The sequence below is a fragment of the Xiphophorus couchianus genome, chromosome 5 (assembly GCF_001444195.1).
Source record: "Xiphophorus couchianus chromosome 5, X_couchianus-1.0, whole genome shotgun sequence".
Taxonomy (NCBI): domain Eukaryota; kingdom Metazoa; phylum Chordata; class Actinopteri; order Cyprinodontiformes; family Poeciliidae; genus Xiphophorus; species Xiphophorus couchianus.
This window is the reverse complement of record NC_040232.1, coordinates 9441426-9468699: the sequence shown is the minus strand read 5'-3', so window position 1 is coordinate 9468699 and position 27274 is coordinate 9441426. Positions and strand designations below refer to the sequence as shown.

Here is a 27274-nt window from a genome sequence, read left to right as displayed (position 1 = left end):
TTCTTCTTTTTTTCTCTCCAGCTCTCTCCACCCCTCCGTCTCTCTCTGTTTCCCTCCCGACCCTGCTCTCATTCCTTCAGGTCCCTCCAGCCGCCTCCTTCAGCAGGAGCGGGGGATCATAGGCAGAGGAGAAGTGACGGGAGAGCAGCATCAGCCAGCATCTCCCTCACTGTGGGACGCAGGGAGACAGGAAAGAGAGGTGGAGGGATTAAGTTAGTTGGAGAGACCAGGGAGAGAGAGTTGGAGCTGTTCGGGTGGCAGCTGGGAGACCAGGAGCTTCTTTTCCTCCTTCCTCTTTCTGGCTGTGAGCTCTCTCTGGCTCCCCTATTCTTCTTCCTCCTCCTCTTCGTCTCCTCCGCTCCTTCTTCTCACCCCGACTCTCCTCCCAGCTCCCACCGTGGGGTCTCAGCTCTCCATCTCCCTCCCCCCCTCCCTGACTCCCTACCTCCCCCGGGCGCTGCTTGGAGACTCCGGGCTGCTGCGCCGCCGGAGGATGTCTCGGAGGGAGTCTCCGCCGCCGCCTCCGCCGCCTCCGCCGCCTCCACAGCTGCTGGGAGGTCAGGGGGGCAACTGCGAGGACCGTCCGGAGCGCACGGAACCGCTGTCCGACTCAGAGCGGGAGATCATCCAGGACACGTGGGGGCACGTCTACAAAAACTGTGAGGATGTGGGGGTTTCTGTGCTCATCCGGTAAGAAAAGCCTGCATTTGCTTTAATTACAACAAAGATGAAAACTCCCATTTACGACTTTACTTCACTACTTCAATCTTTGTGCTGATTTGGTATGGAAGTATAATTTGCAGATGAGCCTTATTTACTGTACTTAGCCTCTAATGGGAATAAAAAATACTAATTGTCAGATCCAGAGTTGGGTAGTTAGTAGGACTGCACTGATTTCCTTGGAAATCAAAAAAGAAATTGTGTTGTTTTAATGTTTTTTTTGTTGTTGTTGTAATTTATAAGCATAGTAAAAAAAAATAGAAATAAACTTGAGTTGCTTTGGCAAAAACAAAAAATTATCTTCTGCACTACTAAATATGGAAAATTAAATTTTCCATAAATTTTATTGGCACATGATGAAGATTTAGCAGGAAGAAAACCTGTTGAAGGGAACCGGGTTCAAAATAATGAATTAAGCGATAAAGAAATGCATCTTCTTTTATTAGTTATGTTTCTTTCATATTTATTTCATTTTTATATCAGATTTTATTTATATTGCCATTTATATCTTTAAATATTAAAGAACAAAAATAAAACAAGGAATTGCAATGGATAAAAATAATTACATTTATTAACAAATAAAAGATAATTAATAAATAATAGAGAATAAAGCTAATATCTAAGAAAATGAGCCAAAGATTTTGCTAAAAAGAATTGTCTTAAGTAGGGTTGCAGCGATTTATTGGTGAGCTGATTTATCAGTGCCAATTTTCTTAATTTTGGAAGATCAATGTTGGCCGATACTTACATGTGAAGCTGAGCTTCTCTTCCTCAGCAAAGGATTAAAAATCAACCGTTATCTTCTGCTTTCCTGTTAGAGAGGTCTGACTGACAGACCGGCCCATCAGGTTATATCTGTACGTTTGCAGTTAGCAATAGTCACTCCACTGTTACCAACTCAGTGGCTTTCTTGTTACATTTAGTGACATTTCAGACAAAAGAAATTGGTATGACCAAAATCAGAATCAGCAGGTCAGGATTTTTAAAGATCGGTAATCAGCGATCAACCAGAAAACTGCAATCAGTGCGCCCCTAGTCGCTACATACTCTGTCTGTTACATTTACCTCACTAACGTTTTGGAAGAAGCTGACCTTTAGGAATAGTTTCATTCAAATCTCGCTTCACAGTCTGTCTCAAACTGTGGTCCGCTGTCGCCCCCTAGTGGTCCGTGAGGTACTGCATGTAAACGACCGTTTGCCGTGACGTCAGCTCAAAGTGCGACGCCACAACTAGCTTACTAAAGGATTGTGGTTAAAAATAATAATGGATAAGTGGCTTAAAACTGGGTCACTGAAAAGAAAAACCAAAGATACCGGTGGAAAAAACCCCAACTATATTTAGTAGTGCAAAAGATAATTTTTAGTTTTGCTAAAGCAGCTTAAGTTTATTTTTCTTTTAGTATGCTTCTAGACTACAAATACCCTTAAAATGCTATTAATGCACACAACACAACTTCTTTGATTTCCATGTGTTTGGCATTACTGGAAAGCTTAAAATCCACACTTTTGGAACTTGTGGTATTGTCGTGGCATGTTGTGTTATTGTGGGTCAGTTTCAAGTTATTTGGTCTGTTTGTAAAATTAGTTAGATGATCCTTGGTCTTAAAAAGTTTGAGAAACGCAGTGCATTAAAGGGAATCTGACATGTTTGTTATGAAATTCCAGTTTCCTGTCGGTGGCCAGGGGTTTGTTGGGCACAGGCCTTCTGTTGTTTGGCAATTTTAGTGACGTTCCTGGATATATAGTGGCATTGTCTGGATGTACAGTTATTTTGTTGTTTCTTCTGCCTGAATCTGTTATGTAATCGTGTAATTTATTTGTACATTTTTTTCAACATGTGTAAAAGAATCAAAGCAACACTCTAGGTGTATTTTTTAAAAGAGAGAATAACATAACACAATATAAAGTTAAAAAAAGGAAATTTTACACAATCCCTCCATATCTCAGACAATCCATGAGGGATTTACACGTGTTGCCATAATGATGCTGCTAAATGTCCCCGGCTCTGGTTTCCAAACACTTACATTTTACACTCATCTTTTCCAAAAGTCCTGGTCTTTATCTACGTATTTGTTACCCAAAATGAAGGAAATCCAGGCTGATTTATTGGTGCAGCCCTGGTGTTTTCTTCAGTTTTTGTTTATCTATGTCAGTGGTGTCAGTAGTTTTTGCTACATTAGCCAAAATTCGCAGTTGAAATTACATTTGGGTAGCAAATTTTTATTTTATTTTTGTTTAAAAATGTATAAAATAATTTTGTGAATAAAAAAAAATAAGGCAACATTTTAACATAGTTGGGTTTATGTTAAAAGAGATTTGTAAACATAAAAATTTTAAATGAAAGGTTTGTTGATATCCTGCTATCTATGAAAAAAAGGAAAATAGCAAATAAAGGACAAAAACTTTGTGATAGTTGTGATGTTTTCTTTTCAATAATTGGGAAAGAAATAAAAAAAAAATCTTTATTAAAAAAACTTGCAAATTGTTCTAAATAATAGCAGCAGTGCTTACTGACATTGATGCATGACCCTCTTTAAGGTTCTGTTTTCACAAAGTAAAAAAAAATCACAGCCTTCTTCTATGGGGGAGGAGGAGCTCCTCTGAATTTTCTGCTCCATTCATTTATATTCAAAGGAGACTAATATTATTTTTAGCATGTACTTTGTTGATCGAGGAAATTACTTTTTTTTATTTATGTTTTTGTACTTCTATTTGCTTCTAAAAACAGTCCAAATGCTTAAAAAAAACAACCAGCCATTTTTTTGGCAATAAGTTTTTTTTCTGTTTTTTGGTGTCTGGAAAATGAGCTATTTCACAAACCTCCTGATTATTAAGTTACATTTGAAGGGCACTGTGCTGTTACCTAGCAATCGAAGCTGAGTTGCAGCAAGGTTGATCAGCTGTGCTGTACAATGGCTGATGGAAAAGACAAGCAATTTATTGTTGACTTACCATCCAGAAACCACTTGCTGCATTCTTGCTGGTTGTGCAGGAGGCTCCACTTCTGTTTTCAAAGATGTATGTTTGTATATTTCCAGATCTGTTTGCAGCCATTTTCACAATCAAGTTTAAATGTTGAGTTGGGGGCGTGGCCAGTAGCAGCTTACATGGATTTAAAGTGACAAGATGCCCTAAAACAGCTCATCCTGAAAGGAGGTCAAAATAGGCGGTACTAAGCAGACTAAAATCTCATTATCGAAGAATGATCTTGTGCAAAAAATGTAATGAGCATATTTTGTATAGCTGTAGAGCCCACCTTAACCTAGGTAGGCTCTACAGCAATTTGACAAAACCAGTCCTGCTTTGCCTTTTAGCCCAAACTGAAAAGCAACATTTGTACAGGCTCACAGTTCTTTATATCTGCCAAGTATAGACACATCAAGAATAGAAATTAATTTACATGTAAGTAAGATATTTTCAAAATAAGTTCCCTGATGAGTGACTGAATGGTACACAGAAGACCCTGAACCTGCAGACTTTCTCAAGCCTTAAAATAAATGGTTGTTATGGAAACTTTGTATCCAGATGAATTAATAAGTTTCTCTAAAAGGGGAGATTTGGTATTTTTCTTTTCTACATTCTTCAGCATCTTCCTCACTGGTTGTAATCCAACTGTTATGGTCTTTTCTGACTTAGTACCATCACCAGCTATCTTCTTTGTTTGAGTACCATGTTCTTTTGTCTTTCCCATCTAGAAAAATGGTTTTAGACAATTGTGCCTTTGTGCTTAGTCATATTTAAAATCTAAGAAATAGAAAGTCATGGATAAAACTGATAAAATTTTCAACACTATGATCAACTATGAAAAGTAAAGTGTCAAGCACAGAAAAGAAAAAGTGAATTTTGTTAAAGCCAACTATTCATCTGCTCCAACCCTGCTGTCCGCACTTCTCCAAATACCTCCAAGATTGTTGCCATACACTGTAAAAACAAAAAAAAGGAATTTTGGTCTACGTAGTTTCTAGTGCAAATATCTTAGTACACTTGAAATAAGATAAAACTAACTTGCAAGTAACTTTTCAGCAAGATCTAAATGCTTTATTCAGTCCATAATTCCTAATATTTCTGGCAGATTATTTCACTTATAACAGAAAAATAATCTTCCAATGGAACTAGTACTTTTTCCTCAATTTTAAGGGATTATTAACTTAAAACATGCTTCTTGCTGAAAAATTATTTGTAAGTTAGTACATTTGAAATAAGACAAAAGAAAGGTATTTGCACTAGAAACTATAGTTTCTGGCAAATTATTCTTCTTAAAACAAGACATTTTTTCCATTCAAAGTTAAATAATTTGCACTGGAACTAATAATTTTTTAATAAATATTAAGGAAATAACTTAAAACCAGCTCTTATATCTTGCTGAAAATGTACTTCTAAGTTAGCTTTGTCTTATTTCACGTGTAATAAGATATTTGGTTTAGAAACCAGACTTTCTAGCAAATTTTCTTTTCTTATAACTGGACATTTTTTCCATTATAAGATAATCTGCTACTTTTTCATCAATATTAAGGAATTATTGACTTAAAACAAACTGCTATATCTGGCTGAAAGGTTATAGCAAGATATCTTTTCAGCAAGAAATAAGACAAATTTTGTGAGTTCGTTTTGCCTTATTTCAAATGTACTAAGATATTTGTACTAGAAACTAGACCAAAATTACTTAGTAATATTTTGATCTGTAAACCAGTTGACCACTGCAATAAAAATAATTGGTCCAGGAATAATAACATACTTAAATTAATTATGCATAAAGCCACGGCTGACCGAACCACAGATGGACAGAACCACTGGCCGCCTGCAGGAAGCCCAGGCAGGAAAATCAAATGAATTTCAATCATTCCACCACTATGCACCATAGAGCAAAGCTTTAAACCTCCTGGGGTTTGTTTAGCTGCAAATCTGGATGATTTGTTAAACATATGTGGGCAAATAGTGTCAAGTTTTCTCAAACTGCAAGGTGTGTTGCAGATGATGCAGAATAAAAAAATATAAGTCTCATCGCTGAACCAGAATGCAATATAAACTATTGAAACTATTGCATTTCAACCAAAAAATGGTGAAAAATGAACCAACAACCAGAAATAAAAGCTTGAAAGTGAAGCAATGGAAAAAGGCTGCTGTAATTTGAGATAAAAGGTTAATCTGAGGCAATAAAACATGAGTTTAGGACATGTTCTAGGTCTAACAAAATAATGTTGAGAAGTTGAGATTTTCAAAAACATACAGCTTAGAGTTAGACTTAGACTGACTTTATTATCATTTTGCATGCACGGGGTGTATACAGAACGAAATTTCGTTGCATACGGCTCAGAACAATGTTTTGAGGTTCCAAGCTTATGCTACCGGCAGATATTAACCTATCAAAAGCTTGTAGAAGAAAAGTCAAAAGGATGAACTCAACTCCTACAGATTAAAAGACAGTTATCCTACATACTGATCAGCTGAATAAACTAAAGCAAGAAAAGTTTGGTCTGATTTAACTTCCGACAGTGAGAAAAGAATTGTATCTTTTCATTCTGTGTATGTAAATACGTGATTTCATCTGTATTGTTGGAGCAGAAAAATGCAGAATGCAAAAATGGACGAATGTGTTAATGAAAGCTTTTTCTCATTACCGAAAACAAAGGTATAGCATTAAGTGAAACCCACAGAGTTCATAAATATATGAACTCTTCTTTCAGTTTTTTAAGTGCTAACCTAAGTTTAGTTTATTCAACTTTAGTTTATTCAACTCTTGGAGGTTTGACAAAATGAATAAAAAGTTAACATAACTGCTGTAAGTTTATCCATCATAAACTCACATTTAGGTTCAAAATCTTAAACTGGCTAAATTTATTTGAGTTAAAGAGTAGAAGATAGTAGACACAACTAAATGTGGCTCAAATGCTTTACAGTTTAGAAGTAACATATACAGTAGATATTGTTGTTTGTAGATATTAGCTTGTTTTAAATCAATAATTCCTTAATATTTCTGAAAAAATACCAGTTCCGATGGCAGATTATTTCGCACATAATCTGGGAAAAATGTCTTGTTTTAAAGTAATCTTACTGTGGAGATTATTGACTCAAATCAAGCCGATATATCTTCCTGAAAAGTTACTTATAAGTTATTTGTGTCTTATTTGAAGTGTATTTGCAGTCGAAACTATAGACCAAAAATACTTGGTAAGATTTTTTCAGTGCAGCTTCAGTGGACGGATGGACAGACGGACCAAATGCAGGCGGCTTGATGACAGCCATAAGATTTCTTGCTTCCACTAATCCTTGTAATCCCTTCTAAACTCCTTATTGGCTCTTGCTACCCCACAAATGCAGGTGATGCTGGCTGATAAATGTTATCAATGGCAGCTTGAGCGTCCTTCATTTTCCCCAGCAACAATGTGTCTTTTCATTGCTTTTTCCAAATCCTGTCCAGTTCCTGAGATAACTGAGCCTGGTGCGCATTAAGCCAGGAGATAGGGGAATGTGAAAAGGTTTTCCCAAAATGATAATAAAAAACCTTCAGTATATGTTAACATACAGATTAAAGGGATTAAAGACCAGTGATTTTTGGATTTTAGTCTTTCTATGCTTTTCTCAAAGAACAGAAGCACTGATTCTGATTGGGACGGACTTGATTGGTACTGATTAAAACTCTGAGACGCTGATCCTTCCACAAGCAAAACTGATGATATATTTTTTTATTTTTTAACCCCTCCAGGGGGTCTTTTTTTTGGTGGGCTCTAGTGTCCCTTATACGACAGTAGGCTGACAGGAAACTGGGAAGGAGAGGGGGGAAGACATGCGGCAAATATCGTCGGGTCCGGGAGTCAAACCCGCGATGGCCGCGTCGAGGACTCAAGGCCTCCAAATATGGGTCGCGTTAACCACGCACGCCCAACAGATGATATTTTGAGTGTATGAATACAAATTATTTCAACTTTATATGTATTGAGGAGGAAAAATTAGCTCTATGGCTCATTCCCAGGGTGCCATTTCCCAGGGTACAAACTCAGGGAAATAAACAACGCCTCCTGGTTATTCCACCAAATATTGATTTCTGAACTCTTCCTGAGTTAAAACATTAGTATTGTTGTTTCTAAAGTAATATCAACTTGTTTTCTTTGCATTATTTGAGGTCTGAAAGCACTGCATCTTTTTTTTGTTATTTTGCCCATTTCTCATTTTCTGCTAATAAATACTAAATCTTTGCTTGGCATTTTGGAGACATGTCAGTAGTTTGCAGAATAAAAGAACAATGTTCATTTTAGTCAAACATATACCTATAAAAAGTAAAAAAAATAAAATAAAATAATCATTTTGTGGCCTCTTAATGTTTTCCAGAGCAGTATAGGTCGACTTCACAACACACACGTTCAGGTTCTCTGTATTTATTCTAAGAAATCAAATGCTGGGTTAACTTTCCAGCAGCCTGTGCCACACAGTTACCGACGGCAACAGAAAACAAGGACGAGCTGTCTGTTACCGGTTACTATGGTAACCACCAACTGTCAAGAGCAGCATAACAGAACTTATATATATATATATATTCTTTTTTTAATTTTAGTCCTTGTAACAGCAGAACTTTCACATAATAGTATTTTATCTGTCTGATGGGATCGTTTTAAAATGTTCAATCTGATTTCATAAGTTACTGAGTACTTTGCCTTTTTACAAAATACTGTTTTGTTCTTACTTTAGTGATTTCTTGGATGGCTACTTTTATTTTTACTTGAGTAAGATTATATTGAAGTGGTGCTTTTTTTTAAAAACTTGAGTACATGTATTTGGGGACTCTACACACCTCTAGTTGAAACTAATTTGTTTCTATTTGAATCTTCTTCAGAAATATAAAAGTTACTTTCTCCAGTGAAAGAATACACTTTAAACTTTAAAAAAATATTTAGTTTTAATGGTCTGCCACCAAAATAATAAAATCAATAAAAACAAAACAAAAATTAAACTTTAATAAATACCTCCTCTAAGTTTCAGCTGAGCTTGTAAGTTATTTGTAATAGTAAGATCAGGGTAAATAAAGAGGGTTCAGTTCAAAATGTAATTCACATATTTACAAGCATGACTAACTGATTAGAATGTAAAATTATCCTCATTTTAATTATTTAAGCAGTATTTACTGCTTCTGTTATGATTTATGGACCCAGAAGCAGAAATGTGAAGCAGCAGCTTAGTTTGATGATTTAATGAATCTAAGAGTAAATATAAAGTTCAGGCAGCACAGGTGAGAAGAGGCAAGGAGCTGTCACACCGGTAGCAATTGAAACGACTTGAAAATAAACACGACTTCAGACAGGGTAGATGCAACAAGGATCCGACAAGGAGCAGGGAACACAGGTGGGATTAAATACACAAGGAGGGTGATCAAGGGAAACGAGGGACAATCAAGGGGTAGACAGGAAACACGGAGACAAAACTGAACACAGAAATCTAACACAGAAAAAAAAACATATCCTCACTTACTAAAATAAATGCAATAAAAGTTGTCAACAGTAGCAGAGAGTACTGTTTGTGTCTCTTTTGCTTTACAAAGTGTGCTTCCTGTCGGCTTTTTATATAAAAAAGTAAAAATGTTAACAGCTTAAATATCCACAGCTAAAATACTGCCGCTTCACAATATTCAAGGACCTGTTAAAATGGACAGCGAGTCGTTGTCAAGGAGACCGATGGTACTGAGGCAAACTGATTTCCAGTTTGAGTTGATGAGAATCCATGAGTGAGTGAAAAGACGGGGCAGAGAGCATCCTTTGTGTGTGTGTGTGTGTGTGTGTGTGTGTGTGTGTGTGTGTGTGTGTGTGTGTGTGTGTGTTGCGGTCTTATCTGTCAATGACAGCAACAGGCGTTGGCACTTCAGCGGCGTCTTTCATGCCTCTTTATCTGCCGGCTCTTCTGTTACTCCATTTAATCAGTTTTTTTTTCTGCTGTTCCTGCTTTAGTGAAAAAGTGACATTATTGTTCATTAAAACCGCGCATAGGCACCATTATTACTAAATTAGTTTTATCAAATGAGCCAACCACACTTCACAAAACAAAACCTGAAACTGGCTTTGATACTGTAATAATTATTTTTAATAAGAAACAGAACAAATAACAAGCTCAGAGACTCAATTAGAGCAAATTTTGTAGTTAAATCATGTATCTAATCATGCAAATAATTGGCGACTACTGGCTTTACTTCTTAAAATGTATTCTTTCCAGACTAATTTATAATTTACCTTTCAGCTACTTCAAAACTATTTACTAGAGCCTGACAGAAAGCTCACATAAAACAAATTTAAAATTTTCTGTACTGGTTAAATATCCATTTTAAAATTTATCTTAAGATAATATCATAAAAAACAAAACAGAAGTGAAACTTTATTTATTAAATACCTCCTCTAAGTTTCAGCTTAACTTGTGTCAACAAAACCAAAATAGTAAGATCAGGGTAAATGAAGGGGGTATTTAGATATCTAGTGATATAATTTGTATATTTTTATAATGTATGGTTTTAATTTGAGTATTTTAATAGATTTTATTTATTTTTCTCCTTTTGAAATGTACATATATCTTCAATATTTCCTTCTTAATCTATGAGTGATTTTATGTTTGATTATTTTTCTAAGTTTTAATCCATTATTTTGCTGTCAGTGTGATTATTTTTTATTCATTTATCTAACTATTATTTTACTAGGAAATCCCTTGAAATAAAATCTTTTTTGAGGGAGATCAGCAACGTACAGTATATAAAGCAATAATTACAATGTACAGACAATTAAAACATCATGAAATTTGCTTTAGTAATCACACACAAACTACTAAAATATAATTTTATATTAATAATTTTAAAGCTTCTAGTGGCTCACTGTTCTCCTTTATTTACGATGAATAAAGGCTTCTGTGATAAATTACTATATATTTTATTAATTTCTTTTACATATTAGTGTTGCTGGTTTTCTACAGACTCATCCAAATGGACCAGAAAGGCAACATTTGATAAACTGCTGCAGTTTCTGCCCACATTTTCAGTTGTGTTTATGTTTTCAAGATCAAAAATGAGCTTCACAATGATCCTTTCATGCCTGTGTTTTTGTTTTTATTAGCTGCACAGTGGCTAAACCTGACCTACAGACTATTGAGAGCGAGAACCACCAACCAGAACTTTTACTGATAATATATCAGATTTCATGGGATCTGTTCTTCTGTAGAAACAATAGTCCGATATCTTAAGATTTTCTTCTATTATGTGAAGCGACTACTGTGTGGAAGATGGCTTTAAGGATTGTGGAGAAAAGTCAGTCAGTATATATTTTTCTCCTTTGTCTTCTCCTCTGCAAATGAAACAAATGCAAGACTGTATCTGTTCAGAAAACTGCAGGAAACATTAATGACTCAACAATATCAGGTTCATGGCTATAAAAGGTTGTGAAACAGTAAAAAGATACACGAAAGAGCAACATTAAGATAAATAACAAGTGGTTAAGTAATGAATGCACGCTTTAAGAGACACACACAAATATAAAAAGCTGTACCTGCCACAGACCGCAGGTTTTGCTTTAATAGCCTCTTGAGAAATTCAAAGCATTAAACTGGTTTTATGTAGACGTGTAAATTATTACACAATGAGGCAGCAGCATCTGCAAAGGCGTAATCAACTCTTCGGTTTAGTTGGGAATATCTAAACGCACTTGATGCTTTGACCTCAGTGTGTTTGATGAAACATAAAAACTGTTTAGAAGATAAAAAATTTAATCTGCAGCAGCCAAATGAGGCCAAAAACTGAGCCGAAATGACCAGCTTGTTTTTGTTCCTGTTAAAAAATTAGCTATGAGTTATTGTTATTATATGAGTTAAGCATGAACAGTTATAAAAATGAAACAAACAGGATTTGTTGCTCTTCTTTTGTTAAAGCTGCTGTATGTAACTTTTACAAAAAGTAATGTTTGCATATTTGCTGAAAGTATCGCTACGTCACGACAGAGGCAGATAATCTGAAAAAACCAATAGACTTGCTGTCATCTACAGAAATACACCAATCAGAGCCTGCAGGAGGGCCTTAGGGCTGCGCTGCCAGTCACTCTTGTGTATGCTCTGCTCACACCCTCCCCCTTTCTCTCTACCATTAATGCTCAGGCTGGTTAGCATGGCCACCGCTTTATTATAGCTTTAGTTTGCTATAATAAACTTCCTCCGCTCAATACATTTATAAACAAACTTCCCACACAGGTGGTTCTATTCTGATCCGATTTAAATCTTATCAGAGGTCCAGGTAAACTGGAGCTGGTCGTGCAGCAATGGTCCACAGGGGCCCTGCTTCACCACATCTGCACCCGGGATCCTGGGTCGTTTCAGCTTTGCTCTTTCAGCTGTCACATCACAAGCTCACTCTGCTCCTTGGTGACAGAAATAAATTAAAATATGGAGAACTTCTTGTTCAGCTTTGGCAAACATGAACGCTAACTCGCTCACTTCAAAAAAGATGTCTTCTCTGAAGTCTGCGGTGTGTTTTAGCTGTCTCGCTTCTTGCTTTGGGAGTGTTTCATCTCATGTGGCCAGGATGTGACTTACAAGGGAAAAAAATAGCACACACTGTAATAGTATAACAGAGAAAATGGTTTAATATCTGAGCATTGAAATGCTCCACTAGAACTAAATGAAGCGAAAATGCTGCTGCTGTGTTTGGATTCTGACTGGAAAGAGTCTGAATAAAATAATACACTGGTTTATAGCTACTTTAAAGTCTCATTAATCATAAAATACTCATTTAACAACCACAAAAGTAGAACTACACAGCGGAATAGCGTTTGTTTTACTTTGTTGTGTCTAAAGGAATCACTGTGAGTTGTGCTGAGGCTTGCAACAGGAATTTGACTTTTCCATCTTTTAGCATGTTACAACTACAAACTTTATTGTATTTTAAGTTTTTTGTTCTTGTTTGTTTAGGGTCTATAAATGTTCTTTATAACAGTCTTTTACAGAGCCAGGAGGAGCGTCTTAGTGCTTTCAATCAACCTCATATACGCGCTGTTGGTGGAGAAAGAACTCATCATTATAGGAAAACCATTTATCCGCAGTCAGCGGTGGACATGCTAGCTAGCCTGAGCATTAATGGTAGAGAGAAAGGGAGAGGGTGTGAGCAGAACAAAAACTGAAATTGAGAAAACATTTTCTGAAATTAATAAAAACAGTAATTAATGGGGAAAAACCACAATTAACTAGAACCATATTGTGCATTTATAAAACTAACTAAAACATACTGGAATTATAGGTATAATATCTTTATCTTTGTGAATCTATTTACTATCTTTGAAATGTTTTTTACCCCCCCCCCCACACACACACACACAAGCAATTTATGTCATCTGTCAGAAAATTACAGCACTCCATAATCCTCTTGTCCACAAAATGGTGACAGTAAAAGTTAGTAGAAAACACCAGTCAGAATTTGCTGCAGCTTGTCTTGTTTTTTATTCATGTTTTTATTTTTCGGTATTTTCTGCAAATTTTATAATTGTTTTATTAATTTTACCAAACTTGATTTAATTATTTGTTTCATTTATAAACTTGTGATGTTGTGATTGTTGCAAAAGACTTTGCACTTTGTCAGCTCGGCTTCCCACTGAGTGTTGAAAGAAAGATCGTGGAAATTCCCGTGACACCTCTGCATTAACTCACCCTGCTTGCTGAGCTGTTGTAAACAGTGAACATTTTAAAGCTCAAATCAATTAAAATTTTTTACGTCCAACCATTCCAACCTTGTTTATGTCTCTGCTCCATCTACCAGGGTGGTTCACAAATGGAATTCCCTATATATGCACATAAAGTATTTTATAAGAGCCAGCAGGACCTTAAACACAGTCCAGATATGGTGGAACAAAAGAGGCTGAGTAATATTCTCCTAAGGCCACATAAGGAAGTGGGATTGCTTTGAAAGGCTGGACTAGTGGGTTGAATTGAGGACCTTCTTTTTGCCTTCAGACCTCCCATTATTCATTCAATGCTAATCTGCTGAATGAACGCTGCACAAGATGCTAAAGAGAGAGCTAGCGCTGACGATAAGTGCATTCAGACTGGATAGTCCGGTAGATTCAGTTTGATTGGGGACTAAAATTGCAACATTTGTTACATTTTCAGAACTGTAGTTTGCATTCACACTGCTCTGTGTCAAACGACTAAAACTAACTGAAAACCTGTTCCTCCCCGTCGCCTGTGGTGGCGCTGCACCAAGATCTACTGAAGGAATTGACACATCTCTTAACCAACGCAATTTCCTTCTTCACAGAAAGTAATCAAAAACGGAATGGTGTCAGATTTGAGGGGTTGTAGGATTTCTTCATTCATATACATTACTGGTTTGGACATCGCCTGTTAGCCGCTAACGCTAGTGACGCTCCTGCAGGTGCCGTTACTGAGCTGTGAGTCTGTCCACTAAACCAGGCTGTTCCAATGCGGGATGAGCAGGAATCTGTCACAAAATGATTGCAGCGCCTTTATTTCTTACCCGATTTCTATAAACATGGCTTAAATTAAAGCTGAGAAAATTGCTGATGTAAGTATTCTCTTTTGATATAAATCTATAAACAGTTTGGTTTCTATCAAGATGCAAGAGAGGACTAAGATTGTTCTTTTATATTGGTGAATAATTACATAATTGCTGCTGTTAATTTGATTGGTTTATCAAAATGTAACAAACCATGACTCATATATTTTATATAAGGGACATATGAAATATGTCATCCTATTTGATGATTAAATGTTCAAACAACCGAGGCAATTAGTCCCATTTTTGCCATTATTTAAGGTTTAAAAATTACAGCAGCTGCAGAGCGCCACAGCAATGGGTTTTAAGCTGATTAACAGTAAAACAACTTTAAACGATTTATATTCTGCTTCTCCTTTTCGCTTTCTGTATCGGCACGCAGACCTGTTGCCATGACAATCGACACATCTTCGTTGACCCACAGAGCAGAGTAATATGTTGACCAGAATGTCCTGCACTGTTGCTAACTTCCTGCTTTTGGAACGGTCTCTAGTCAGGTTGCATTCAGACCGTTTTAGAGTCCACTTCAACCGGACCGAGACCGAGGTTTTAAGGCAGTTCGGACTTCGCTTTTTAAGTCCATTTTGGAATTCAAATTTGCATTCTGACTTCCCCAAAAAATCTGACTTTCTAGACAAACGGATTAAGAGTCTGATTCAGGACTCTAAATCCTGGGTTGGTCTGAATGCACCCTATATTTAATATGGTGCCCAATGGGGGAAGGAGTGACATGCTTGCGTTCACGGAGTGTTGCAAAGAAAGTCGTCAAACCTACGCCAATGACGCTCCTATTTCCTGAAAGTAGACACCTGTGGCTACGTTTTGATGCATAAATTATTTCTGTAGAGTGAAGTATGTAAGAACAGCAGCATTTTGTTTAAGAAGTTTGAAAAGGTGTCAGTTACTAGAGTGCGCACTCTGTCCGCCATTGGATTACATTGTAAACCTGAAAACGGCCAAACATTTGCATAAGACTTAAATTGTGATTTTAGAATAACTGTAAGAGATATCAAAAGGCTGAACCATTTGAAGATAGCTTGACATCTTCTGATTTGTTTAAAAGTTGAATGGAGTTTATAGGCAGAAGCAGGCAGAAGTGGCAAGCGGTCAAAGAGCACAAAGACTTAGCTGAATTTAGCTGAATTTAGCTGAATTCTGAATTTCAATGTGTTTTTTTATGGGGCTGAAATATCCATAAAAGTTTGAATTATTTTTTTAAATATATAAAAGCTGAAATCACCAAAAGATAGCAGAAGTCTCCAAACGAAGTTGACGGTTTTGATATATGAATTGTTGAAATTGGTTGAAGAATGCACATTTTCTTTAGAGAAAGATGCTCTAAGAGTTTCAGACAAAAAGACTGGTACATTTTTAATGCCTAATTTATTATCTTCAGAATAAAACAAAACAAACTATTATGATTAATGTTAAGATCATATCACCTGTTCCTATGCATTTAAGTCTACAGGGACTGAACTGGAAATGGAAGAAGGTTGACGATGTGTCTGGTTAACCATTTCTGTATTGATTAGGTCATAAGCTTTATATTTTTATCCAAGATACCTGACAAATTTATCATTTGTTTTTGCACTAGAGCCTGGCAAAAGTGGAAAAATGCACATATATGGCAGGGGTGTTTGCGTACCCTTAAAGAAGTCTTAAATTTATACTGAAAATTAAGGCCTTAAAATGTCTTGAATGTAGTTAATGGATGTTAGCTGGCCTTAAATAGATTCTTTTTTTCTGTCAGTCAAATGTTTGAATCACATGCAAATGTTTTCATAGCATTCTGTAGCATAATTGCAGTTGAGGCTATCAATAACTAGCTACTAGTATACCCTTGCTATCTAGTTCCTTTTTTATCTCTCACATTAGCACAAAGCCAGATTTCTGTTTTTGCCATGCTGGACTGTAATGGTGCAAGTTCCCACAACAACCCTGTGTATCTACAGCTTTTTGGTCTTCAATTTAATTCAAGCTGGCATTTAAAAGGTCTTAAAAAGTCCTAAATTTGACTTTATTAAACCTGCAGATACCCTGATATGTGACCTCTGCAAGATTTAATGATCAAATGCAGATTTTTGTTAAGCAGCCTGATCCCAGTCATGTCACATTTATCTAAAATTTACATCACTGAGGTGTAACAGGTGGCAGGAAGCAGGGAGACTAAATGTACTGCATCAGACAAACAGGCATGGTAGACATTGTTGATTCAATCATTAATAATTCTGCTACTTTGAAGATTCAGAATTGATAAACATCGCCCTCACATCTTCCTCTGAACATGTGGGTCGCTTCAGGGCCATAGATTGTTTCCGTTGGTGTCCAGTAGTGGCCGCATTTAAGCTCCAATGTAAACAACCAACCAAAAAATTGGATTCCAGCTAAATAAATTGCAACATTATACCGGCAGTGTGAACATAGCCTCATCTCACTGCTGGCAACGTTTACCAAACTCAACATGTTTATGGTTGTTCTGACGGTAGAACAGAAGAAAAAAGGCTTTTTTCTGGTAAGGCTCCCAAACAACCAGTTGGCATGTAGATAACATTTAATGGTTTCTATGGAGGCCTAATAGCTTTAAGAGGCCACTTTGTGCTGCACATCTCCAACAATTAGCTTTATAGATGTTGGGATTATTTTATTGAATTTATTCAAGTTTTCTAATAATTTGGGCATAATTTGTAGGACTTAAAAATGCATGTTAATTATGGAACTGCTATAAAAGGTGAATGTATTTTAAGGCTTTTTTCACATCTTTCCAGGTGTTTTTTTTTTTATTGGAGCACAAAAGAAAAATGAAAACAGGACATTTAATATATTAAGTGAACCGTAGAGCAAGTAAACATTTTATTGCCTAAAATGCAACACTGTAGCATTCCTTTAGTGAACAGAGCAGAGGATGCATCTGCAGCTAAAACATATTTCTAACATCAACATGTGAAAAACGCAGCCCTTTCTGTTTGACTTAAAATCAAAACAATGCAAGGCAAATCTTTTGGTTATTTTTGAACCAGAATTTGAACCAAGTGAAGCTAAAACTCTCTGCTACTACACTATAAAACATTTGAGTTGTGTCGACTATCTTCTACTCTTTAAGTCAGATAAATTCATCCAGTTTTAGATTTTGAACCTAAATGTGAGTTTGTGAAAGATAAACTTACGTTGTGTAAGTTGTGTTAACTTTTTATTCATTTTGTCAAACCTCCAAGAGTTTAATAAACTGGAGTTTTTAGGTTAGCACTTAAAAAAACTGAAAGAAGAAAAAGACAGGAGTGGGAACTATTTCCCAGAATGCTTAGCGGCTTGTTTCTGTATCCTGAGATGGAAGAGCGTTACATTGATCTGACTCTTGTGTTTTAAAGCTTGAGGATAATGTCCTGTTCACACTAAATGTTTCTGAGCTGAATTCATTGTGATGTTTAATAAAATTCATCATCAGATCAGAAATTTTGTTCATACATTTTGAAACAAGAATTTTAATTATTCTAAAGTAAAATAAGTTGTTATTTTAACTTGATAATGTGAGTAAAACAATAGAGAAATGTGGCTCTGCAGTTTTTTTCTTGCATATTGTGAAATAATTATTTGGTTTAAATTGTTAAATTAAGTTAAATCACCTTCAAATGTTTTACAGTGTACATTGTAAAAAAAAGTTTTGTTTTTTTTATCTTAAATGCAAAATGTTTATATAGTTCTGGCTTCTTTAAAGCTCTGAGTGTGTTCTTTGAGCAAATTGCCATTTTTAAGTCTGTATACTCCAGTTAGCTATTAATCTTTACTAAATAAGCTGATTATTTCAATGATCAATTCATCACGATTAATCCAATTAATTGTTACAGCCCTACAAGCAGGGTCTTATTGTTATTATTGCAGCTATAAGAAGGTCCTGGGTTCGATTCCCGGCCCGAGGTCTTTCTGCATGGAGTTTGCATGTTCTCCCTGTGCATGATTGGGTTCTCTCTGGGTACTCCGGCTTCCTCCCACAGTCCAAAATCAGGACTGTTAGGTAAATTGGTCTCTCTAAATTCTTTCTAGGTGTGAGTGAGTGTGTGTGCATGGTTGTCTGTCTCTGTGTTGCCCTGCGACAGACTGGCGACCTGTCCAGGGTGTACCCCGCCTCTCGCCCGGAACGTAGCTGGAGATCGGCACAAGCACCTCCCGACCCCACTAGGGACAAGGGTGTAAGAATGGAAGAATGGATGCCTGATGAGAGATTTTGATTCTTGGTGTTCATTAGTCCAATGGTGTTAATTATCTAAGTACGGACACAACATTCATACAAAACAGCCATTATTCCTCAACTTTTAAATTGATTTACTCCCAAACTCTTTTCTTCATCTCTGAGCAGTGGTGAAAACTCAAACATCTTTCAAGCTTTATTATTATTATTTTCTCCCTAATACATCCTGGATAGGTGGTGCCATTCTGTTCGGTGCATTCTCACACTGGAACTCCACAAAAATTAGACGCCACTTTCTGCACACCTGCATCCAATTACGCTGCGAGCGTCTTATCAATCTTAACTACGCCGTCTCATCAGCGCTTCTGCACTTTAAATGCCTCTGTTGGGAACTTCCTGCTGAACCGATGGGGCAGAGCCAAATTACGCACTCACTCGCAGAGAAAAAAGAAAACTCATGTAAGTTACTGAACTGCACTCCGAGATAAGAGGAGAGAAACGCTGATTTCGATTTATGGTGAAGAGAGCAGCTAGACACTTCACAATTATCTTCTATGGACTGTGTAGCATTTAATTATAATTAAAGTTTTTAGCTTCCTGCAATTTGCTCCTTCAGTCAATACTTTTATGGGTTGTTCTTTTAATTTATAATTCAAGCATTTGTGTCTTTCAGAATTAGAGTTTTAAAAACATTGAGGGGGAAGAAAATCACTCTTTGCCTTTTGGAGTCCAGAGTTGCTTCAAATGATTATGTTCAACAGACCCTGCCATCAGCACGGCCATCATTATTCCCACTATTCCCTCCATGCAGAATCATTAGACCAACTCACGTCTCAAAGATTATTACCGTGTGAGCTTCGTAGATGTTCACACCTTTGGGCTTTGATTTGGCCATCTTCTTTTGGTCTAGTTTCTCATGCAAATACCTGAAATAAGACAAACTAACCTACAAGTAACATTTCAGCAAAACATAGGAGCTTGTTTTGAGTACACTTTTTTCACTTCCGTTACCGATATCTGAGGTTTAGTATCGGGCGATACCGATATCTGAGGTTTAGTATCGGGTGATACCAATATTTGAAGTTTGGTATCGGGCGATGCCAATATCTGAGGTTTGGTATCGGGCGATACCAATATCTGAGGTTTAGTATCAGGCGATGCCAATACCTGAGGTTTGGTATAGGGCGATGCCAATATCTGAGGTTTAGTCTCTGCCAATACCAATCCAATACAGAAAAGCAGAGCTGAATTGACTTAAAACGCTTCTTTTTTGTTGTTTTTTTTAAACAAAAACAGACATAAATGTACTGAATTAAATTTTTATTTTATAGCTCTACAATCTTAAATACACCAGTAGCTTCACAAGCTTAGTCAAACATGTAAAAACAACACAACTTTAATTTGTTCAGTCGATGCAATTATGAGAACAGCAGCCAATGTAAAATGAATAATAAAAAAACTGAAATTAACAGGTTGACTACCTTAATTAAATATGTAAAAAAATAAACTGCAACAAACCTTCTTTCAAATGGTTCAGAAAGCATAATAAATATGACGTAATATAAATAATAAAGCACAAAACAGAGTTAAACTGAATAGATTTACCCTTATGGATCAGGCACATTGTCATCGTTACCTGATCTAGAATTTTTATCAATACCGGGACCAATACAGGTATTAATATCGGATCGATGGGTCTCTAGTTTTAAGTCAATAGTTACTGAATATTGACAAAAAGTACTAGTTTGTTTTTTTACTTACAACATGGTTATAAGAAATACTACTGAACAGTTACTTGAAAGTTAGTTCTGTCTTATTTTAAGTTTATTAAGATATCTGCACTAGAAACTGCACTAAAGTGCTTGATAAGATATTTTGTTTTGGGGTGTTTTTCCATGAGAGTGAATGGAAAAGTGTGACCAGGCTTTTGCTCTTACATGAAAGGTAAATCTATTTATTTAGATTCTCTCCCCGCCCCCCATTATCCATGATGAAATATTATTTTTTCTCAGGTTTTTTGTCAACTTCCCATCTGCAAAGCAGTATTTCAGCCAGTTCCAAGACATGGAGGACCCTGAGGAGATGGAGCAGAGCAGCCAACTGCGGCAGCATGCCTGCAGGGTGATGAACGCGATCAACACTGTGGTGGAGAACCTCAACGACCCAGAGAAGGTTTCCTCGGTGCTGGCCCTGGTGGGAAAGGCCCACGCCATCAAACACAAAGTGGAACCCATATATTTTAAGGTAGAGATAAAAAAAGAAAACATTTCCTTTTTATTACTGTCTTATGGCTAAATGTCTTTTCCTTCCTACTTGTCCTCCATTCAGTTTTAGATTACAGATTTGTACTTATTTTTATTACGCAAAATTTACTTTTTACATGTTTTTATGCTTCCACTTGGATTCTACAGCTTCTAAAAAGAGAGCAAGAAAAAAAAATACCCAGCAGTGTTTTGGCAAGAAGTTTATGTTTGAATTACCCCTTTCAAAAACCTTCTGATTGTTAAGTAACAATCAACAGAAACTGTGTCGTTACCTAGCAACCCCAGCTGAGCCTCGCTCATCACCTAGCAACCCAAGTGGAGCTGCAGAACGTTTGGTCAGTTGATTTTATTCGCTGTACAATGGCTGCTAGAAAAGACAACTGTTCTTGTTGTTGACTTACACTTGGTGAGTTCTTGTTGGTTGTACAGGAGGCTCTAATTCTGCTTTTCGAAGCTGTTAGGGTGTATAATTGCGCATCTGTTTGCAACCATTTTGTAAGTGTAAACGTTGAGTTGGGGAATGTGGCAAAATAGGCAGAACTGACCAGGCTGAAATCTAATTATCCGAGAATGATTTTGTGCAAAAATTGTAAAGACCATGTTTTATAAAGCCCACAAACATAAACTAACCTGTTCAAGGAAGTGTAATAGGTCACCTTTAATAGGCCAGTGCTGGTTTTCTAGATGCAGTTATGAGGAAAACCTTGGGTGATAAGTTTTAAAGAAAAAGTGCATTTTTCTCTGTATGTTTCTAGCTGTAAAATGGTAAAACAAAAAAAAAAAGTACCTAATTCAGGCTGGTTTTTTCCTCCGCATTACTGCAGCACAGTAAATGATCTTGGAGGTCAGCTGAAGCGAGGCTGCCAGTCGCTTCACAGAAGTTTGTTCCAGTATTAAATGTTCTTTAAAGAGTTTAAAAGGTGCTTCGGAGTTATGTGAAAGCCTCCAGTTGATCAGAGATTGGGCAATTATGAGAAAATGGTTGGGGTAATATTACAATAATGTACCGCATACCTGCTAGACGCAGAACTCTGGAGAAAAGTACAAAATAAGTTTCGAAATATTCTTTTATTAGTAGATCTACGGTTTATAGCTCAATCAGGAATGCAGCTGCGATTAGAGCATCTTTTTCACTTCTACTGCTTTTTAAAATTTGTTCAAGGTTGTCTATTGCAATTAGTAAATAAATGACAAAAAAATCTGAGATGGCTCATAACTCAACAAAGCTTAGTGATGCTTCTTTATGCTGTACGATGGTTAAAAAACCCAGTCCAGGCAGACCAGGAATAATGATCAGAAACACAACAATGGTACAAACTGTTCATAAATAGCTGCTATTATCCATACAAAAATCACTCCCAGAAAATTATTGATTGAGTCTTTCAGGTATTGTGATGAGATTTCTATTGCTCCAAAATCTAAATGTGGATGCAATCAGATCAGAAGCCTGACGCTTTTATTGTAGAAGAAGATGCAGTTTCTGTTTCTCTTATATTCTCTATTTGGCAGAATGTGTGTGTGAACAGAGTGAGAACATCCATCACAGCAGCACACACCCACTGCAGAATCAAAGATTAACCTAACAAGGTTTGGGAATGTGATGTTAGCCTCACTTTTAAAGGAGAAGGATTATGCAAAATCGACTTTTTTTTTTATAGCTTTGTATCATCTTATAATGTTATTCTCTCATCATCGTCATACCTGGAGTGTTGCTTTAATTCTTTCATCCATGTTTGAGAAATCCTTGAATCTCCCATGGCAACCATTCTGCGGTGTCTAAATGCTTGCTAATACAAAACACCGAATGTTTTCCCAAAGCTCGTCCTAGGAGCCGCTCAGCTCCATCAGACTAGTGGCAGCAGCAGTTGGTGCAAACACTTGGTGGAATTGATAGTCCGCTTAACTTGTCATACAAACTACAATGCTCCTAAGAACGGCTGTACACAACATCAATGGATAGCGTCAAGGCAGGAGCTTCTTAAAGAGACAGAGGCTCATTTCAAGGCATCAAGTATGGCTATGATAAGGGGATCTATTATGCAAAATTCAAATTTTGCACATTTTTGTAATTCCACTTGGGTTTCTACAATAGAAGCAGTTAGACAGATGTTAAAAAAACATCCAGCCATTTTTTGGCAGCAAGTTCATGTTTTATGGTGTCTGGAAAACGAGCTGTTTCGAAATCCTCCCATTTGTTTAGTCACATTTGTCATCACTGCGCTGTTACTTAGCAACCCCAGGGGAGCACCTGCACATTCGGGCAGCTGGTTTTACCGTTGTAGGTGATGTACAATGGCTGCTGGAAAAGACAGGTGCTTTTTTCTTGACTTACCATGCAGAAATCACTTGCTGCCTTGTTGTTGGTTGTGCAGAAGGCTCCACTTCTGCTTTTCAAAGATGTACGGTTGTATATGTGCACATCTGATTGTAGCCATTTTCATGTGGGCGTGTACTCGTTGAGCTCATTTGGATTTAAAGTGACAAGACGCCCTCAAGCAGCTTATTCTGTAAGGAGATGAAAATAGAAATGACTGAGCAGTAAAATCTCATTATCTAAGAATAATTTTATGAAAAAATGTAATAAACATGTTTTGTATAACCCATAAATGTATCCTAACCTGTTCATTGTCTTTGTCCCACCCAGATCCTGAGCGGAGTGATCCTAGAGGTGCTGTCTGAAGACTTCCCAGACTTCTTCACAGCAGAGGTGCAGTTGGTGTGGACCAAACTGATGGGGGCGCTGTACTGGCATGTGACGGTGGCCTACACTGACGTGGGCTGGCTCCAGGTCTCCAGCTCAGCAGTGTGAGAAATCAGGAAGATGATAGAAGTTTTTGTTGGAGAAATAAACAGCTGCATGTGTGAAAGATTGAGAATTTGGTTTCACAGATATGGATCAGATTAACGCAGTAATCCATGCAACATTCTTCCACACTTTGGTTGCGTTTTGGTGCTGAGCTTTTGTTGCTACGCTGCAGAGGTCAGCAAGATACCAAGCGATATAACTAGACATCACCTTAGCTCATGCAAGTGGTGTTTTGGTACATGCGTTTTAGCGGGGGGAAAAAGGATGTTTTTTTAGTACCTATCATCCAGTTCTTCTACAGGTAACTCCTGTTGCTTCAGATCATAGAAACCATGACTCTGTGTGTAGCATGAGTGCTTTCTTGTTAACGAACTGCCACGTGTTTAGGCACGCAACTCTGAAAGCTTTCCGATTTAACTTATTTCTGTGGTGGTCAGTCTTAGCTGTATCTCAAGGTCTGTTAAGCTTTAGATGAGAACACATGTAGTTAAACATGAAAACAGATGTACAAATCTTGTCTTTTCAAATAATATTTTATTTTCTGGAAGACTTATCTTCTCAAAGAAGGCTATAATTAAATGGCAAGAGTATCTGATAACATTTGGCATTGTGAGATGAATAATTTTATATGTTGCAATTCAATCCTGTTTTTTGATGACATGTAACCTACAAAACTTTAAGTCTTGTTCTTTCTTTTTGGTAGCAACACAACAGGGTAGGGATGAAGTGGAGTAGATTTAATCAATGTTCTATTAACGCACACATCAAGGTAAATCCACGCATTTTCTGTACTAATCTAGGCAACAATTGGAGTTTTCTCTCTGAATTTACCATCTTATCTAATATACAATGTAAAACATGTAGCAGCTGTAAAGAGAGGCTTCCCATGCACACAGTTTTGCTGCATGCAACAAAAGTTTTTCCCCACCAACTTAATAGCATCTACTGTATATTCAGTCCAACAAGAGTTGGTGTCTTTTTAAAACAGATATGTTTCTCCTCAGATTTTGCAAAACAAAAACTGTCAGTATAGCCTGTAGGATTCCAATCAGAAACGCTGTAATTCACTAATGATCCACCAGCAGGTGGCAATGACACAAACTACATAAAAATTCAAAGAGAAAACATACTAAGCATGGCTAAAGCATTGCTAGGCAAAAAACATCACTTGCGTTTCTTTGAAACAATATTTTTACATTTAAAATTTAATGGAAAAATGTTGAAATAACCAATTTTTAAAAAAATAGCTTCATTGTTGTGAATCATAGAGCAGAAAGTCAGACTGGCAATGTTCAAAGGGAGCTATTAACTTTTCCCCACCTCTATATATTTGTTTTTGGGCTTATATTTACCATACAAGTCTGGTAGTCATATCCTGGCTGCACTGATTTTTTAAGTTTTTTCACCTGGAAAAGATTTTCAAAAACCTTTTCAAGAGATTTTTTCTCATAAAAAAATTTATTTATCTGACTTAATTTGCTAAATTAATTTATGCAATTAATTGTATCTACAAGTAATTGGATAAAATTTATAAAATTGTATCTAATTAATCTTGGATGAAATTAGATTAATTTTCTCTAATATTAACTAGATAAATTAGAAAAAAAAAGATAGATTTTGTCTAAAATCAATCAATTTCAGATCAAATTGATTACCTAAAATACCAACTTAGTCTGCAGCTGAAAACCAGCTAAAATAAGATTGGTTGGTTGGTTTAACTAACTATAAACCTTTTGTGTCTCACTTTTCCTCAAACTTATTGCGATAAAACGTCCGTCTGCGTTCAGTAAACCATCTCTAGTAATAACAGATAACATCACTTCAATAAAATCCAGACTATCACTATAAATGGTACACAGCTACTGTTGCTAAGCTAATGTCGTATTAAACTAAAACAACTAGAATAGAAATGGATGTTTCTCTATAAAAATGTTCCTAAATGCTGAGCTTTTTTTCTGGTAAAACCTGAAAGAAGCATCTTTAAAAGTGGCTCCTTTAAATAAAACATCATGATGCAGTGAAACAGGAAGTGGGCTGTTAGTGTTTGAAGCTCCAGCTCCTAACGGGACCATGGACCTGCTGACTGTTATATTCTCCAACTGCAGTCTACTCATGTTCAGGGGACGGTCACCCCTTTCTCTTTCTCTATTAAATGTCTTGTTTAACTTTGCTGGAGTGTTCTTTGTAAATGTATACAGTGGGCACATGTGGACACTCTCCTGCATTTGTTTACAGCTCAGTGACATGCAGACGTGCTGTGGTGTTGAAGAAGGTTTTCTGAGTGCTTTTTTTTTTGTCTCGCTTGTCATTTCAGAATTACCAACAGTGTGAAAAGTGAGAACTTTAGCAATCACACACATTCACAAATGTACAAACTAAAGGCTTTCTTCAATGTTAATATTTACATTATTGTCAGACGGTTTACTTCCTGTATTTAAAGTCTCCATTAGGGGCCTTAGGAGTCCACTTAAGAGTTCCATAAAAAAAGAGGCCTGCAACTTAATATTTCTGTTTGGTTTATTTTATAAAGTGATTTCCAAATGCATGAAAAATGCTCAAGCTGCCTCCCCCAACTTCCTTTATATTGGTCAACTTCAACCTGCTCTGTATCAGTAGCCATCTGTGAATCATGCTCCACTCAGTTCAGCTCCGCACAGCAAGGAAATCTGTTTAGGATGGACATTTGATCAAATCTCTAGTTTGCATCTGCTCTGGTGATGTCCCACATCTCCCACATGACCCCGTCAGCATCTGGCATTAATAAGGAGCTAATGAGTCTCCTCTTTTCCTCGTTGGGTCGTTTATCTCCTGTAGCTTCCTATTGTCTCTGCTGGGAATTAGGGTAAAAACAATTATGACTGGACAGATGGTCTTAAACCTGCCGCAAAGCGTCGGCCATTCACAAAAATGGGAATTTATAGAAAAGGTGTTTATTGAGGTGAAAATGATTCCAATATAGTCAAATTCTAATTGGATTTACAAAATGTTTTCTTTGGGAATTGGTAACAAAACAAACAAACTTAAAATAAAAACTTTTGATACTCAAAGGGAATAAATTGGTTCCACTGACAAAGGTTTGCAATTATAAATACTGTTTCAATGCTTTATGGAAATGTGAATAACTATCTGGCGAAAAGGTTGGCTAGATGAGCAAATTAACAAATATATAGATGAATAGACTGATCGATTGGTAGAAGTATGACTGAACATAGACGACAGAATGGATGCAAAAAGTCTGAAAATATAAATATGGATGAAGGGGTGGGTGGATGAATGAATGATGTGGACAGTGATTCAGCAAATAAACTTTAAAGATGCTAACATATTTCCAGACTCTTGAGGACAAGTGTCAAACTCAAGGCCCGTGGGCCAAATCTGGCCCGCCATAACTTTTTATGTGGCCCTCGAGACTAAACAGTAAGTTTGCTAACATATTATGTCATCAATTAAATCAATGCAGTTTTTATCTGTTTACTGCCAAATTATTTTAATCAATCCCTCCAGTTTCTTGAGGATTATCGTGGAAATTCATGCAAAAATCGACAAATCCCCGCACTTTTTTGCATTATACATAATTGGGAGTTTATTGCAGAATTTTCTCAAATTGTCAAAAACTTTCTTACTTGTACTAAACACCTTCATTTGATCCAAATACATTTTTTGATACAATCCATGATCTATGCAGCGAGTAATTAAAAGTTGCATTTACCTTAATAAATAGGTGCAAATATCGCAAATATTTCTAAATTAGTACCACAGGCACTTTAATTTTTATTGCAAAAAAA

The 27274-nt window shown here is 36.5% G+C and overlaps 1 protein-coding gene across 1 annotated transcript; it reads left to right on the top strand.

Annotated features, from left to right (window-relative positions):
• Positions 1-65: 65 nt before the first annotated feature.
• Positions 66-27274, top strand: cygb2 (cytoglobin 2). The gene is made up of 3 exons (XM_028019193.1): positions 66-690; positions 20432-20663; positions 23328-27274. The coding sequence occupies exons 1-3, from the start codon at positions 494-496 to the stop codon at positions 23490-23492; spliced, it is 594 nt and encodes a 197-aa protein (XP_027874994.1). The 5' UTR covers positions 66-493; the 3' UTR covers positions 23493-27274.